The sequence below is a fragment of the Oreochromis niloticus genome, linkage group LG18, assembly GCF_001858045.2.
Source record: "Oreochromis niloticus isolate F11D_XX linkage group LG18, O_niloticus_UMD_NMBU, whole genome shotgun sequence".
In the NCBI taxonomy this organism is placed as follows: Eukaryota; Metazoa; Chordata; class Actinopteri; order Cichliformes; family Cichlidae; genus Oreochromis; species Oreochromis niloticus.
In genome coordinates this window covers 1,681,472-1,699,407 of record NC_031982.2, presented here as the reverse complement: position 1 = coordinate 1,699,407, position 17,936 = coordinate 1,681,472, and the positions used below count along the sequence as shown (strand labels likewise).

Here is a 17,936-nt window from a genome sequence, read left to right as displayed (position 1 = left end):
TATGGGGTTTAAAAGAAGCCAGCTTAAAATGAAACTAAAAAATATTGGCATTGAAAAATAATATTGTAACTAAAATAAATAAACAGAAACATTTTGTATTGAAAGTGAAAAAAGACTCATTGAAACTCTAAATATAGACATTAAAACAAATAACTCCTGACCAAGTCTATGGGCTCAAAATGTGGTCATAAATATTTTGTACTTGTAAATCAGGATTTGTATGTGTAAAAAAAATTTGTGTGTGTGTAAAAAAGATTTGTGTGTGGACTTAGCCAAAAAAACCCTGCAAGTTACAAGTACGAATTTTGACCCTATTTTTCTTCCTTTAAGCTGATTGGTCAATGTCATGTCAATCACAAATTAAATAATCCAATCAGAGAACAGATGGGTTTGGCTGACGGGGGGCGGGATGCTTTACGGACCTTCAGGTCCTGGAAGGGTAACACAATTTGAAGATGGAGGGCAGCGGTGGCGCTTCTGCGGCGCAAGTAAGCTTTAATTTATGGTTTACTGGAACAAGCTAATTGTCCAGACATATATTTTTGAATATCATGTTCGGTTCGGTGCCAAAAGCTAGCCTAAAAAGGGCTCTCAACATTAGCCCTAGTGTTGCATGTGTTCAAATAGTCTCCTGTGTGGCACGGTCTGTCTGCTTAAACATCAGCATCGTGGAGAATTATGTGTTTGGAGTTTAATCCCGATGAGATGTCGTTTTGGTAATAATTGGAACTGAAATGCTCTGACTTGACCTTAGCACTGGTCCCAGGTCACCCCCGAGTTTGTGTTAGAGTAATACTACAGTAATTACAGCACACAACAACTTTCAGCAGCTACTGAAAGTTAGGGGACCTAGCTTCAGTGAGCGTTTTGGGATTTATGACAGCTTATAGGCAGCGACATTAAGAAGTACTCTGTCATACAGTACCAGATTGACCAAGAATGCTTCTGTAGTAACTGTAGTGCAGTGTCTGTCTGGTGTCAGTAAGCTAACGTCTGTTGATATTTGCTTTACTGGATGTGTCTTGTTCAAAATTTTAAGAAGGAATTCAGGAGAAAAAGATTTAAAAAGATTGAATTTGCTTCAGCAGTTGAAATTACAAGTTTATAGTGCCAGCCTTTTGTGTGAACCAGCTTCCCAAAAAGGATAATGCTGAAACGGGCTTTACAGCTTATATACTGTGACATAAAAACAGATGCTGATTCTAAGGCCCAGTTCAGGGCATCTTGTTCAGACTCCCTAACCCAGAGACTAATCTAACCATTATCGTGTGTTTGTAAGCATGCTGCAAAAAACCCCTCTGCACTCTGTGTCCCTGCAATATTTCAAATACAGCGCTGAATGACGCTCTCAACCTTCAAACATGGAGTGCCAACATGCTTATGAGCACATTTGCATTGTGTACATCTTAAAAAAATAATGAAACAGCCTTATTTAATAATTTTGTAAACTTGTAAATAAATTTTCAACCCTAACAGATGTCAAATGTGTTTAGGGACTTTTAAAGTCTTTCTTCATCGGGTTATGTGTTTTGAAGTGTGCTATACTAAATTTGTGGGTCATCTGTGTCATCATGGGAACATCCACGGGGTACTTCAGAGAGAACCCTTCTAAATAGGAGAGTGTATGATACATCCATAGAGAAACGTGTAAATCTTTGAAAATTGTCTGATTGTTTTACTTAACAGGTGACTGTAAATCAAGTGGACCTTGGTCTATCTCCCTCCAGAACAGAGAACCTGGATGTCCCTGTGACTCTTTGGTGAGTTCATTTTTTTTTCATTATTAAAGTAATGTTGTTTGAATTTTTTGAATATAGCAAGGTGGCACAGGATAGAACATATTTAAAAATAATTTTTAATGCAATTCAGTTTCTTTACTGTATTACAAAGTTAATCAAAATAAAAAGATTTTCATGAGAATATTATTTGGTTTTATTGAGTTTTACGCAGTTTGACATATCATTGTTCCTTCAATGCACTTCATATGATATCAGTAATTCCATCAATTTTTTCTTCTTTCAGGTGGCTTTAGGAAGACATGTTTTCCAAAACCTTCAAAATAGGCTGGTGCAGTCCTACCAACAGCAGCCCTTGGACCTTGATCATATTGAGTTCCTCTGCGTGAACGCATCAACTCTAGTCTGTTCTCTTTCTGCTCATATTAATGTTCCATCACTGGTAGGTTTATTTGATTTAGTTTTGGTTATCTTTAAAAATCGTTTCAATATATGCCATTCTTATGTATCTTATAATGTTAATTTTACAGTGTAGTAATTATGCTATACAAATAAACCTGTCATCCATTGCTTTGTTAAATCCAAGATGAAATTTTGTTCTGTGTTTCAATTAGAGCTGGGCAATAAAACGATAACGATATGTATTGCGAAATAACTTTTTCTCGATAGAAAAATTAAACTATTGCGATAGGCCTCATCTCTCTTGTCCTCTTAAAAAAAAAGAAAAAAAAGAACAGCCAATCAAAATTAAGTAGCGCAGAGCCGAACCAATCACAGCCGCAGCGTCACGTCACGTGACTTGTTACGTACAGCACAAGCGCCAAGGCGCACATGTGTATTTGTTTTTGCAGCCGTGCAGCCCGGGTAATGAAGGAAGTGAGTGTGCCGACTAGAGAAAAATCAACCGAGAGCGTGAGCGAAGGTTACCGAAGAAAAAACAGATGATGGTTCCAATGCCGGAGAGCTTGTCGAACGGAAGGGCCACAGAAGTTCCGTAGTGTGAAGGTATTTCGGCTATTTCAAGTCTGACAAAAAACAGAGTAGCGCGCACTGTAAATTGTGCCGAAAGCAAGTCTGGAAATACAATAAAGCGGTGCATGCTCAATCTCTGACTGAAAGCGCTGATTCGTCATTCGGCTTTTGTCAGACTAAAGTAACTGTTAAAACTGTTTGAAAAGCTAAGCTATACAACAAGGAGAGATTGAGAATTTCCTTTTAGTTCTCAGTTTATTTGATATTGACAAAAGTTAGTCAATTTTGTCTGTTCTTCTGTAAAACAAACTAAGATTTATTTTTAGAATTAATATTTTGTTTCTAAGTGGAATTGACAATTTAGTCTGTTTTGTTTGTTCTATTTTGAAACTTAAACGCTTTAGCGGCTGCCTTTTGTGTAGTTTGCAATATTTGCCTTTATTTATCTGAAACTGAAGTCTCATGTTCCTTAAGTACATCTACCCTGTTGAACTTAAATGGTAAATGGCCTGTATTTATATAGCGCTTTTATGGTCCCTAAGGACCCCAAAGCGCTTTACATATCCAGTCATTCACCCATTCACACACACATTCATACATAATACAACTTATTATGGGAAATAAATATTTAAATCAAAACAAGCTGCTGATTATTTCACATTTTACTTGTGAGTAACGGCACATTTAAAACTTACAAATATAGTTATTTGGCTTATATCGTGATATATATCGTTATCGCCTGAAATGAAAAAAACATATCGTGATATGAAAAAATCTTATATCGCCCAGCTCTAGTTTCAATATAAAGATTGGGGATAAGAATAATGTTACTAAGATGGTAAAACTGAATTCTAGGATTTCATCCAACTAAATATTTTAATGCAACCATTTTTTAGGTAGTTGAAGCTCTTCACCACCTTATCTGCCTCATCCATTCCAATATGGATACGAGAAGGTCTGCCATTGTTGTTGACAGCTCAGCTGGTGAACGGGGGAGGGCAAAGCTCTATGTTTCCAAAGACCACCTCAAAGATCTAATAAAGATGGACCTCTCCGTTCCTTGTATCTCCAAGCTTTTGGGCATATTGCAGAAAACAGTCCGACGAAGAATGGAAGAGTGGGGCCTCTCAATAACGGCAACCTACAGCTCACTATCAGATGATGAACTTGACAACTTAATTGCAGCCATAAAACAGGAATCGAAATGTCTGGGTTAGTTATTCATGTGAAAAATAATGCTTGTAATAAGATTCTATTTTATTTTTCTTGCTTGCAACCTTTCATATTTACATGAATAACACTAGCTGAATGTCATGATTAGTTAGTAGTTTGATTTACTGTACTATAAGTGCCTTCCAATGTGCTGTTGTAATTGTTTCACTATGGGATGTCTTTTTAGGCTACAGAATGGTTAAAGGACGCCTCAGGGCACTGGGCCACAGGGTGCAGTGGAACAGAGTATGGGATTCCATGCGTCGTGTTGACAGTGCTGGAATCCTTGAAAGGATGGCAAATCTTGGATGTGTTGTTAGAAGGACATACAGTGTTCCTGGTCCTCTGTCACTGCTCCACATTGACACCAACCATAAGTTAATTAGGTAAGTTTAACATAATAGTCATAGGGCACATTTGGGCCCATTAATATTTAACTCATTAATGCATATGCAAACACTGTATTTTACATTACGCCATTACTTTACCGCCAAGTTAGTAGTAATATATATATATATATATATGTATATATATATATTCTCTAAATTCTAACAGATTAAGAGAAGTTCACCAGCCTTTGCATGCTTTTCGAAATGTGCGATCCACTTTCAAATTTGACAAGTCCTAACTTGTAATGTTTTATATTTTGATTATTGGTGAAAAATGCAATTAATTAATTATACTCAGTGGCTGAAGTCTTAGGGGCTGTGTCTTTGTCTCTTTGCAGATATGGACTTGTGATGTTTGGTGGTGTTGATGGCTTCTCAAGGAAGGTTTGCATTCTTCACTAAAATAGCAGAAAATGTGATGCTAGTAATAGTACTTCCATAATGTCTCTTTATTTTCAGATCTTGTACTTGAAAGCAGCTAACAACAACAAGGCTTCTACAGCGCTGACGTTCTTCCTTGAGGCTGTACAGAAGCATGGATTTCCATCGAGGTATAATGCAAAAACTTGCTGTTCACATTAGAGCATAGAGGCTTAAATCAGTCTCACTTCAATTTTGAATACACATTCGTGCCTGACACACATGCTTACTGTCTGGAAATGATTGAATTTTCCTATCATTTGTATTCTATTTGCAGTGAAATACTACAATAATAGTAATAATAATAATAATAATGATACGTTTTATAACATCTTAAGGTTACCTTACAATAGCACAAGAACAATAGCAACAATTCAATATATTGAAACATTGCAAATAAAATTTAGACATAAGTTAAAGAAGAAAAAAGCAAGCATGACAGTATAAAAGCTGAGCAAGTTAAAATGGACTAATACAGAATCAGGTGTATGCAATTCTGAATAGATGGGTTTTGAGACGTGACTTAAAAGTGGTGAAAGAGTTTGTGGTCCGGAGATCTGGTGGAGGTACATCCAAAGTCTTGGGGCAGAACAACTAAAGGCTCTGAGTCCCATTGTAGTTAGGCAAGCATGTGGAACAGACAGAAGGGAAGCTGAAGAAGAGCGAAGTGTATGAGGGGGCGAGTACAAATGTAGTACAAATGTAGAAGATCAGATAAATATGGACGAATATGTCAAATTAGTGCCAGCTGTTTCCCATGTGTTTTCATTTCCTCTAATCACACTTGTGTGTATTTAGTCTGTGTGTTTCTGTTCATTCTTTATCATGTTGTCTGTTGTCGTTTGTGCCATGTTTCCATGCGTCTCTGCTTCTACGCTCCAGGTTTCAGGTATCTTTGTATCCACGGCGAGTTTCATGTTTTGGTTTTTATGTATATCTTTAGTCTGCCCAGTTTAGCTTCATCTCTGCCTTTTGTTTTGTATAGTTTTTACCAGCCTTAAGAAACGGCTTGCTTTCTGTTAACATTCAAGTTTTGTTCCACATTCCATTTTTGTCTGCACTTGGGTCCACTATTCATACTTCACACAGTCAGCTGCTCAGCCAGACTGTGACAGAACAACCATTTCACTGACTTTGCAAGTTAACATTGCTAGTTGTGCATTGTACTTTTGGGGGAAAATATTTACAAATATAGTTCTGCATAAGACAGGGGTGTCCAAAGTCCGGCTTTTTAATTGGCCCTCAAGTAATTTTATAAATAGGATAGAAAATGGCCCGCACTTCAACTTTTGCTTGAGTGTATTGCACTTCTTAGTTTTAACACCAGGGGGAGCTGCTGTTGATCAAGGCAGTTGCTCCACCAAAAAGGACAATCACAGAAGAAATTTACCCCAAGTTACCAAACATGGCAGAACCAAAGAAGCGAAAGGTAGAAAGTGAATGCAGAAAATTTCAGACACGGTGGGAGAGTGAATATTTCTTCAAAGAATTCAAGGGGAAGTGTCTGTTTGATCTGCACTGAAACTGTGGCAGTTATGAAAGAGTATAATGTACGACGTCATTATGAAACCAAACATCAGGCCTATGCATCCTACACTGGTGCTGAGCGAGAGCAGAAATTAAAGCAAAGGCTAGCTCTCCTGCAGGGTCAGCAACAGTATTTTTTTCGTGCTCAAATTGTCCAGGAAAAGGCTCCAATAGCAGCTATGAGGTCGCCCAACTCATTGCAAGACATGGCGAGCCTTTTTCAGATGGAGACCTCATAAAACGCTGCCTCGTTAAAGTCACCGAAATAATGTGCCCGGAAAAAGTGCAGGACTTCAACAACGTCAGCATGTCCAGAAATACAGTTGTGCGACGCACTGAAGACTGTCAGCCAACATTAAACTGCAACTGTCTGATAAAGCTGTGCTTTTGATTTTTACTCCATCGCATGCGATGAGAGCACCGATGCCACAGACACCGCACAGCTGCTAATTTTTTTTGCGGGGAGTGGACGAGAGCACGAGCGCTTTAGGTGAGTAAAAAATATATTCCACAGTACTGGTGTGTTAATGTGCATGCATGTGCAGGTACACATGCTTCAAATATCAATAATGCGCATCAATTCTGTCACTACCCTGCTTTTGCGCACCACTTTCTTATATGCGTTTTTCTTGTTAACACACAGAGTACACACCGCTGTGCACAGCGCACGCACACGCAAAGTCAGCTGATCTCATCTGATGCAGATCTGCTCCTTGATCAGGTGACATTTGTCCGGATTTTTGGCACGAGTGGCGTACGATGAGCACCGCGGCTGGATGGACCGATTTACATACCCAGCGCAGCTGATACTCACCAGAATAATTTACTAAAATTATATGCACTCCTGTTATTAAGTCCAGTTCAGTCTGTTAATGTTGATAATGGTTTCAAACGAACGTTAATAGGTGTGTTGCTAAGCCTAAGAACTTAAATAAGCTTGAAATGTACCCGTCCCATTTTCCCCTTTATTGTTTTTTCTCTGTGCTGTAAATCTTCTGTCTAAGAAGAAATCTGCTGCTGTTCTGAGAATGAGCTACCAAAGCTTTTTCTGAATAAATCAATAAAGATCCATTTATGGAAAGCTGTGATGAAGGCAGTTTTGTCTTTAATTATATTCAACAATATAACACATTTGACCACTTTTAAATGATTTTTCTAACTTTAATACACTACAGTTAAGGTTATATACCTAATTTCTAGTAAGTGGCCCAGCCCCTCCTATATTTGTATGTATGTGGCCCTCAGTGAAAAAAGTTTGGACACCCCTGGCATAAGAGCTCAAAGAGCCCTAAAAATATTATACAGTTGAATGTAAAACATTCACATTTTTCTTTAAATGATTAACTTTAAAATATTGCTAAAATGTGATACTCTGTAATTTCTGTGTCCTTTGTTTTTCATATTTCTAGAGTCAGGGGAGACCAAGGAGTTGAGAATGCTGACATTGCTCGATACATGTTTGAAGTTCGGGGCTGTGGTAGAGGAAGCTTTATGTCTGGCAAAAGCGTGCACAACCAAAGGTATTCCTAATTTACAACAAAAACATATTTTTGATTGCCAGGTGTAGTATTCTGGCATTAATTATTGAATGTATTATTAACAAAATTACGTTTAAAACTGAATTACTGTGTTACTTCAAATTATAACAAGTTCCCATAACATTTTATTTGCACAGAATGCTTGGAAATTATTTCATTTTATGAGGAGGAATGTCACTGTATAGTGATTTAAAAAAAAAATGTTTTTTATGTTTTGTTTTGAAGGATAGAGCGCCTGTGGCGTGACGTTTGGAATGTTGTCACCAACATCTACTACGATCTTCTTCACAGACTTGATGAAGACAGACTCTTGGATCCAACAAACTGTACTGACCTTTTTTGTGCACAGTATGTGTTTTTGCCACGAATCCAAGCAGATTTGGAGACATTTATTGAAGGCTGGAACAATCACTCTCTTAGGACAGAGCGGAACTACACCCCAAACCAACTATGGGATATTGGAAAGACTCAGAATCCAGTCGATCCTCCTGAAAGTATTGTGGTATGATTACACATCTCTAAATTCTTCAAATCGCTTTTTTGAAAAAAAATATATGTATATCATTGACAAAATTAATAAAGCATGTATTTTAAAGACTTCCTGAATTGATGGTGTCTAATTTCAGGCAGAGTATCCAGATGTGGACATTGCAGACTTGGACCAAACTGGTATTCACCTTCCAGAACTTGTGTCTCCACTTGACAGTGAGGATTTGGAAAGAGTGAGACACCTTTTCAATCCCATGGAACCCTCGATGTCCTATGGGGCTGACATTTACAGTTCCCTTGTCCAGTATGTGGAAGGCATTCTTGAGAACAGGCAGGATTTATAGCTTTATCTAGAGTGATGGTTGAAAATAAGATGCCCTAACAGATGTTTACATTATGTTGAATTATCAGTTTTTGTATCCAGGGACAGTTACTAAAAGTCTGCATCAATATTTATTTTCAGTTTTTAATGTTAATGCATTTTGTGTTAGATGAGTTTACAGTTATATTTTCCTGATAATCTGTCAGTTAATGCTTTCTGTTTTCATGTAAGTCCTTTGTTTAATAATAGCTTCAATAAAATTTTGTTTTGGTGCCATCATGCCTATTCTTGCTGATTTCTATTTTTATTTAATTGTAAAGGCAATATTCAATTAATCTACTTTATTTACAGTCTGACAAGAATTCTTTTTCTTAACTTTGATGGAGTGGCGACCAGTCTAGAATGTAACTTGTATTTAAGTCCAAGAACTGCTGCTCCAAATCCATGTCCTTGACAACTTCTGGATTTTAATTTGGGGTGTTCAAGCATATTTCCTTTGATTTACAAAATGATTTCAAACAACCTCAAAAATAATCATGAAAATTATCATCCAATTTTCATAGCTCAAAACTTTATTTATTGATAACAGCTTGAAAGTGACAAAAACTCTCATGACTGTAGAACTGTAATGTTTTGATGTGTGTTAGCTGTCCTGCATGCGGTAATTAAATAGCTTGACCACAGCTGACAGTGTGGCAGATTTTTATTAACATTATATTCAACAGCATTGGACTGTGTGTAACATTTAATACAGCTTTAGTATTAATCTACTTTTTTTCACCTCTTGTAATCCATGAAACTGCTTCAAACAAAGAGATGATGTGAATCGGATGCATGACAATGACTTTAAGTTAACAAAACAACCCTAAATAACACAATCATTAGTTCCTTAACTTCAAATATAAATGTTAATGGTGGGAACTGTAACTTTAATTTTTATATTTAAACTCGCATAACAATATTCCCAAGAAATCAATAAGCCTAAGTAACAGTGAAACTTTTGGCTACGTAAAACATTTTTCAAGCATGGTAAAGTTTATTCGACATCCAGTGTCTACAAATTGCTTTTAAATAAGGCCGAAACCTGTGGCACAAGTTGCAATGCAATCATCAACATGTTTGGAGAAGACATTGTACTCGTGGAAGTGCCCAGGCACACGCAACGTTCCAAAACATGTAGAGGATATGAGGTAGTCTGCTTTGACTACTTCAACCTTCATGGTACCAGTCGGAATTTCCCACCCGACCCAAAACCTCATCAGCTGGCTGAGCTGGAATGGAGTGGCTGTAAAAATAATCAATGCATTAGAAATCAAATTAGATTCAAATTTTGAATCGCAATGCAATTACACTTGCCTGTTTCAATGTAGGTCTTCAGAAATCCCACTGTTTGCATTTGGATGCTTAGTGGGTAAGGTGGATCATCATCGTCTTCATCATCGCCCTCATCTCCTGGCCAAACAATGTGGCTATGAACAGCCTAAAACGAGATTTCAGAGACACACTTAAGAATGCAACTGCCTTAAAAACAGTTTTTTTACATGTTAAATTTGTGAAGGGACTTTTTTCCGACACTTGGCATTTATATATGGTGTATTCTATGGGGTGCTCATGATGGGACTGGATTATCTGGCAGCCTTTAAAAGAATTTCCCTCAGGATGAATAAAGTATTATCAGTCAATCATTTTGTCTCACTTAAAGTATAATGGTAAAAGGACTGATTCTTACTTTTCTACTCTCCCAGACCCTTCAAAGTTTTTTCTACAACAATTATCATTCTCCCAATCACATTCTTATTTTCAGTACTTCCTACCAAACATTCATACAGAGCGGGGAGCCAGGGATCTTAACAAACTGCTGATCAGTAGATGACCTGCTCTACCTCCTGAGCTACAGCCTCCCCTAAAAGCAGCATTAACTGTCATGCCATCTAGCCTTGTCACTGTAGTCGGCATCTTAGAAATGCATTGAAATACCTGTGCAGTAAGAATGCTGTCTTCATGCTGGGGAAAGACCACTGAGGCTGTGTCAGGTCTTTGTTGAAGCATAGTCAACAATTCGGTGTCCTTCAGACCAACGTTCCCTCTAATGTTTCATGTGTCTGAGCGAACACACAAACTCCCTGAGCGTCCCTTGGACCACTGTGAGCGACATCAGACGTGTGCACTGTGGTCACGCCAGCATCTAATCCATCCAAGTTACATGGTTTATTAAAATAATCAAATTACAGCATTTACATTTATGTTAGACTCCTTTTAATTAACTGCTTTAGCCCACTTACAATGAAAATGTAAAAAAAATCTACTCATTGGCCTGTGTAGTATGTTAACACTATTGGAAGTAAAAATAACTTGAACTCCAATTTCGAAAACACAACTTTTTTTTTTTTTTCCCATAAAGCTCTGACTTGTATTATGAGTCTGTGGTCTGGGAGAGAGTCTGTAACTCTGTCTGCAAAATACAGCATATAATGACCAATGTTGGGCAATTAATTATATAGTTACTACTTCAAAAAAGTAACTCAGTTTGGCAAACAACAAAGTTTTTTGCAGCTATTTTTTTTAAATGCAGCCAAGGCGTTTTTAAATAAACATTTCAAACTATTTACAGAACAATCAGCTGTTCTGCATCAAATTTGATGCCACACAAATTATTTGTGCCACTCCAAAAAATAATTTCTGTCCACTATGAGATAAAGGAGAACAACAGCCTGATACCTGCAGGCCTGACAACAGGAGATGTATCACTGCTGTAACACCTGTAACACTCAGCAGCCGCCTCATTGTTCTGACACACACAACAAAACTATTGACTACACTACACACTAACTACACACTAACTACACACTAACTACACAAGATTTGCGCTAAACGTCGCAAATCTCTCACATCTCAGAACACCGCCGTCACTCCTAAAACTTCCCCCTGTATCTTAACAACTAGATGCCACGTTGCCATATCATTTTTTGATTGGTCGACACGGTACTTTTTTGGACGAATAGGAAAGGAAGAGGGGGGGGGTTGTTTTTGCTCACAGGCTTTCGAGCCTTTTTCCTTATAAAACGCCGTTTTTACCGTTTCTTCCCGCAGTAAATATAAACAACGATAGTATTCAGGAAGAAAACCAAACATTGCAGATATTTTTATCATAACTCTGGTTTTACGTGGCCGATCAACACAATTTAAAAACTGGTATAAAGTCCACACTTTTTCCGTCAGTTGTTCCGTCTGTCCTGCTCACATCTCCAATGGTTGGACACGTTGTCATTAACGTGGCTTCGCTGCACATCAGCCACGCCGCTTTGCTCGCTAAAACACCGGTGTCGGCACATAAGGACGCTGTCATAGCCTGTCAGCGACGTTGATTAGCTGCGTATATACGAATGTAAATCGCATTATTGGCTGGACTATAGGATAAGGTGGCATCGTTCTAATCCCATATGGGAGCAGCGAGTCACTGACTAACACTGCAAAACAGAATTGTTAAAGTATTAATTTTAATTTCAATTCAGGTTAGATTTTTTTATGCAACGCAGATTTTCTGTGCGCAGAGACTGTGCCAGCAGTGCGCAATTGCGCACGTGCGCAGCTTAGAGGGAACATTGCTTCAGACCTTTTCTGATGTGTTTTGTCTGCCTTTTAGTTCGGCCTGTCACCTAAAACAATAATTAAAAATAACCACATGATATTTGCTTAGGTGATGACAATCTAAAAACTACTTTTAAAGGGCAAACTTACTGCATGATGGAGAAGCTGTTCGAACAGCCATCTGCGGTTTTCTGCACTGACGGCTGGCAAGTCCCAGGAAATGGCCAAATTGTTAATGTCATCCTTCTGCTGCTCGCTGATGTGTTTATTACCATCAAGCTTATAGAGGAGAAAAATTCCATTTTAGTATGTTGCAAATATATTGCCTAAAAAATCTGCATTTTCTTGGGGGGGGGGATTTACACTTATATATAAATGAGTTAATTTCAATTATGATTTCACTAAGGCTTTAAGTAAATTAGTATTCACCATGCAAATTGTAGAACGAATATCTAGATCTGGCACATCATCGAGCTGGACAGTGACAGTGTCTCTATCAGCATGGACCAACATGTGAATAATAGCCTTGCTGAGGCCATGCAATCGTGGCCCATCATTCAAAAATGAATGCCCAATCATTCTGCCTGCTACCACAAATAAGTCACTGTCTGCCATAATCTGAGAAGTAGAATGCACTAGATGGTTCTCTTGTCCCTCAAAGAGAAGGGTCATGTTGGATGCACCTGGAGAAGAACAGTACAAGCAAAATAAAAAAGCTATAGCTTTATCTATTGATGTAAGTAGTTGATTAATGAAGTTGTCAAACATGATGCAAATACTTCAATGGTATCTATTTTTTTTTTTTTTATTTCTGGAGTAAATTTTTCGATGGATTATTTTAAAAACTCATCTCACATTAATTAAGAAAAGGATATAGAAACATACCGCTATGGATGTTAAAGCCATGTTGCAACTTTAGCATTGCCATGCTGAAAAAATGTCTCTGGACCCCAGTGCCAACAGCTGTGTCACCTATTTTAAAATTGGGAAAAAGAAAAAAACAACAACAACACAAGTAAAGTTACAAACTGCTTTACAGCACCCTTTAATGGAAAATTCTCATTTACCAAGTTGGAATGTTAAACAGCCTTTAAAGAAACTAACTGAATGTATGCTTCACCATAAGCATTACCTTGTAAAGAACAACGAAAAGGTCCTGCCCAATCAATCTGTGGTCTTTTGTAGAAAGCAATGATCTCTCGGCTCTGGGATGTTTGATCTTGTCGAATGTCAATGATAGCTGTGATTGTGGGGTTCTCCTCCTTTTCCTTTAAGAGATGCCTCTTAAACAAAACTGCAGCATCTTGGGGATCACTGGCCTTTTCCCACTGTTCTACTAAAAGATAAAGTACATTGTATGCAAAAATAACATTTTATACTGTAAACCCAGTAAGCCAAAAAATTAAGGCCCAGCACATTTTCTGGTAAGCACGTCAATTTGGAATTTTAAATATACTCTGACATTTGGTATGAAAAGTACCTTCCTTATTGTTGGCTGGGATGTCAGTGTTCATCTCAGCAGCAAAATTGAGAAGTGTGTCTCTGACTTCATGTGCTGTATGATGCAGGTCATCCACTTCACTTTACCCAAAGTGGTGCAAAAGAAAAAAAAAGATCAGTGTTTAAACATATATACACTGATCTATCTATCTATCTATCTATCTATCTATCTATCTATCTATCTAGATAGATAGATGCAGGAATACTGTCAATAAAAGACAAGGTCACCTAAACAATGCAGTCTAAAGAAGCAAAAGTATATTGTCAAACTGCCAGGATGAACACTGATAAAAGCTCATCCATGTGGTCAACATGATCATAGAAGATGAACAGGTTAGGTAAGGATGAGCCCCTGCTATGACATGATGCAAAGACAGAAGCAAGAGCAACTATAAATGTGCTACACATAGCATTTGTTTAGTGTTGTCCAACTAAAATGAACTTACCGATCACCACATGTACTGGCATGCAAGACCAAGTCATCTGGAGGATAACGATTTCCCCAAACAGGACAAGAAGGCTGAAGAGGATATTGCAATTAAAAAGTGTATTTATTTTAGTCCAAGCAAAGATGAATAGTCCAAATCTAGCACAAAATGCCACAGGTAATTAGCAAATAATGAAACAGTTGAACAAAGACCTGCTTGGAATTTTGTATTGTCCATATTACAATGTTAAATATATCTGGGAACTCACCTCCAATTGGACTTCATTCTGATGTGCCTGGTCAGTCATGCTTTCACACGCAGCTTCCTGGTAAAGGAATATAATGTTACATTACAGATTTATGGTAGGTACATGCTGCTCACGATTTGTCATTTAGAGCAAACTAGGGGATCAACAGCCCTCATGGGGACACTCCAATAGGGCATAAAGTTTTGGACTCTCCACCAATTGCTCTAAAGAAACGAAGAAGCTTCTCAGATGAGAGGTGGCACATCTTCAAGGAAACTTATAGAAGTCAAGATGCTTTCTTTCCAAACTCTTTAGACTACAATGACTGGGATGACTGAGAAACTTCACAGACATTTAGAGCAAAACTTATGACTGATTTCAGCACATACATTGACTCTGGAAATTCACCCAAAGTAGTCTTGGGTAAAGCATAATATTATGTCCTTCCATTTTGAAAGTAGTAAAAAGAATACAACTTAAAAAGTTTTAGTTTTTAGCAAAGGTGGTAGCAATGTTTGTTTTACTGTTGAATTTTCTTACTTGTACACAGTTTTCTACGTGACAAACAAGTAGCTGAAGAGGCATAGTCACACCACAGGTCTTGCACTGAGACTTCGGCATTTTGCTGAATTCTGCAGCATCGTGTGGAAGAGGTGTAGTATCAATTTTTTCTTGGAGAGGGACAATATAAAGTGTATTTTTTCCATTGTTGGTGGCCATCTTGAGCGTCTTGGCTGTGTAGCCTTGTGTTCCCTGAGATACTAGAGAGAGATTTCTCTGTCCGCTACCACCTAGAATATGGAACAAAAACCAAGTAAAACGCATTCGCAATACAGCAATGTTCTAAAAGTTGAGATAATAAAGTACAAATAAATCCATAACATTATGGAACACGACTCTTGTATAGCAATGTCTTTAAAAACTACCTTGTAGCAACCTATACTTTTCATTTTTAAACAATGCTTAAAATGTTAAATGAATCACTAGACCAAAACAATATTTCATTCATAACTATATTCCGAATATTCAAGTTTTTTATTAAGTGGTGCTGTACTGTTGATGTTATACCTGTAAACAATGGAAGTGTATTGATGTGCATCTTATGCCTTTATTGCATTTCAATCACAATGCGCAAAAAAAAGTGAGTTAATCTAAAAAAAAAGACCATGCCTACAAATTTGAAAACTAAATAATAAAAGCCATATCAGTGTTCCATGAGTTATTCTTGGAAGAAGTGTTAGAAATGTTTTAATTAGACACAAAAGCTTCTTCTAAAACTTATCCGGATGCTTTTGGCTCTAAGTAAATGTCTTCTATTAACTCAGATACAAAGTCGGGGAGTTAAAATGACTTACCTCCTGCTTTATACAAGAGCCATCCACCAGTTAGGGCCTTCATCTTCGGATACTCTTCATGCAGAGCTATAGTAATCTAAATTAGGGTTAAAAGAAATCAAACATTTCCTCATGATTAGTTTGTCAAGTAAAATTGTAACATTTTTCAATTTTAATTTTGAAATTTAAAATTAGATTTTTTTTGACATGATAAAGGCATCTAAAATTGAGAAAAGTACTTCTTCATGATCAGCATTGTCAGCTATGCTGAGAGTTCGCCTTCCAAGTCCAGCTTGAAGAAGTCGTATTTCATTCTTTGGGGTTTTTGTCGTGGAATCAGGCAAAAGACAGAATTGCAACTGAAGGTTGCGAACTGCATGTATGACATTACTAGGAGCTGGGAAAGGCCTCGTTCCTTTGGATTGCCTTCTTTGAAACATTGTTGGAAATGACCTTTAAATAAGATTATACATTTGAGGCATTAAACACTTTGCCAATTTCTTCCAAATTAAAGCAAGACTACTCATCTGATTGGAAAAGTACTGCATTACTGTTAAGGCGAAATGTCATAATGATGTTTAACGAGGATCCAGGTGCATAGGTAATTTGCAGAGTTGTTTAAATAAAAAGATGACTTACATAAAAGAGACTAAGAGTAAAAGCTGAACACACAATAGAGACAAATCATGGATGCAGCATTTTACTTTTGTGCATGCCAGGTTAAAGCCTATGAATTATATTTTTAAACCAAAACCAAAGAGTAACTCAAAACCAAAGGGTTGCTTGAATCCAGTATTCATTATATCCTTGTCAGTACAGATGTTGTGTCTTCTCCAGAATACAGGGAAAAGAATATTAAAAATATGAACAACTGAAATGCAAACATAATTATCTGGGCTTCTACTTTACTGAATATCTTAGATTACTGTTCCATAACACCCCCCCCCCAAAAAAAAGAAAGGAGTAGCATTACTGGCAAATGTCTTTTTCTTTTTACCTTTGCGTTTCTATTTGGGTGCTCACTCAATTCAATTCAATTCAATTCAATTCAATTTTATTTATATCGCGCCAAATCACAACAAAAGTCGCCTCATGGCGCTTTATATTGTACAGTAGATTGGACAATAATACATACAGAGAAAAACCCAACAATCATATGACCCCCTATGAGCAAGCACTTTGGCGACAGTGGGAAGGAAAAACTCCCTTTTAACAGGAAGAAACCTCCGGCAGAACCAGGCTCAGGGAGGGGCGGCCATCTGCTGCGACCGGTTGGGGTGAAAGAAGGAAAACAGGATAAAGACATGCTGTGGAAGAGAGACAGAGATTAATAACAGATATGATTCGATGCAGAGAGGTCTATTAGCACATAGTGAGTGAGAAAGGTGACTGGAAGGGAAAAACTCAATGCATCATGGGAATCCCCGGCAGCCTACGTCTATTGCAGCATAACTAAGGGAGGATTCAGGGTCACCTGGTCCAGCCCTAACTATATGCTTTAGCAAAAAGGAAAGTTTGAAGCCTAATCTTGAAAATAGAGACTGGCTGTGTCCCAATTCAGGGTATGCACGCTTGAAGTACGCACACTACGCGTACTACGTACGGTGCGTACTACAAGTACGGGAAGTGCGGAAGTGAGAGGCTTGTGAAATGGGCCGGTCTAGCCTTCGTCGCGCTGTTCAGGTTGCCTAGCAACCATGATACTAACCGCGAGAAACGTTTCATACAGCTTTGTGTGACAGAAATGAAGGAGAAAAAATGTTTTGTTGGTCATTCATTTTTGTCATGACATCACTTTGATTAGTTGAGACCACAGGACTGTAAAACATGATAGTTGGGCTTCATTTCTGTACTGAACAGTCATTTTAAGATTAGTTAGTAAATAATAATTAGCTAATGTTGTTCATGAGACTAAAGTCATCTCACTGTGGTAATGTTAATATAATATGGACAATATTATATGTATTGTCAGATTTTATATATATATATATATGTGTTGTACCTCGTCAATCTCTAGCTGTGAGAGCAGTCCCTTCTTTCGAATGTTGGAACACTGAGCTACTAGTTGTTTCGCCGTCATTGTGGATGTTGGGTATCGAAGAATCCATAGGTCCCTCATCCTATTCATGTAACCCTTCCGCCAGGGTTAATTGCGTAGTAGCATTCCAACAACGCCCTGTTTTCGTCTCTTGCCCACCGATGCCTTCTTGTTCCAGTAGCCCACTTGTCGTCAG

General features: G+C 37.7%; 2 protein-coding genes across 12 annotated transcripts in view; one reads left to right on the top strand and one right to left on the bottom strand.

The window, feature by feature from the left end:
- The first annotated feature begins 388 nt into the window (after positions 1-388).
- On the top strand, positions 389-8,812 carry LOC100710183 (uncharacterized). Of its 4 annotated transcripts, none has more exons than XM_025900497.1 (10): positions 389-488; positions 1,687-1,760; positions 2,023-2,178; positions 3,605-3,920; positions 4,108-4,306; positions 4,648-4,693; positions 4,769-4,860; positions 7,666-7,776; positions 8,086-8,296; positions 8,421-8,812. In XM_025900497.1, the coding sequence occupies exons 1-10, from the start codon at positions 410-412 to the stop codon at positions 8,625-8,627; spliced, it is 1,491 nt and encodes a 496-aa protein (XP_025756282.1). In that variant the 5' UTR covers positions 389-409; the 3' UTR covers positions 8,628-8,812. The 4 variants fall into 4 exon arrangements, with proteins under 4 accessions (XP_025756282.1, XP_025756283.1, XP_025756284.1 ...); XM_025900498.1 differs by lacking the exon at positions 8,421-8,812 and having other exon boundaries at positions 8,020-8,120; positions 8,215-8,296; XM_019348334.2 differs by having other exon boundaries at positions 390-488; positions 8,020-8,296.
- Positions 8,813-9,290: 478 nt separating this feature from the next.
- The window catches only part of LOC100707490 (uncharacterized), a 37,665-nt gene continuing 29,019 nt past the window's right edge, over positions 9,291-17,936 (bottom strand). For 3 of the 8 annotated variants that reach the window (XM_025900494.1, XM_025900496.1, XM_025900495.1), the window contains 13 exons: positions 15,724-15,799; positions 14,909-15,159; positions 14,390-14,446; positions 14,140-14,213; positions 13,674-13,774; positions 13,326-13,529; positions 13,079-13,165; positions 12,623-12,876; positions 12,344-12,472; positions 12,219-12,261; positions 10,583-10,680; positions 9,962-10,085; positions 9,291-9,890 (listed from right to left, as the gene is read on the bottom strand). In XM_025900494.1, the coding sequence (XP_025756279.1) occupies positions 9,673-9,890; positions 9,962-10,085; positions 10,583-10,680; positions 12,219-12,261; positions 12,344-12,472; positions 12,623-12,876; positions 13,079-13,165; positions 13,326-13,529; positions 13,674-13,774; positions 14,140-14,213; positions 14,390-14,446; positions 14,909-15,159; positions 15,724-15,799 (1,716 nt within the window). In that variant the 3' untranslated portion in view covers positions 9,291-9,672. Of the gene's footprint in view, positions 9,891-9,961; positions 10,086-10,582; positions 10,681-12,218; positions 12,262-12,343; positions 12,473-12,622; positions 12,877-13,078; positions 13,166-13,325; positions 13,530-13,673; positions 13,775-14,139; positions 14,214-14,389; positions 14,447-14,908; positions 15,160-15,723; positions 15,800-15,941; positions 16,156-16,699; positions 16,725-17,936 lie in introns of those variants that run through there. The other 5 variants (XM_025900493.1, XM_025900489.1, XM_025900492.1 and 2 more) reach the window with 4 other exon arrangements.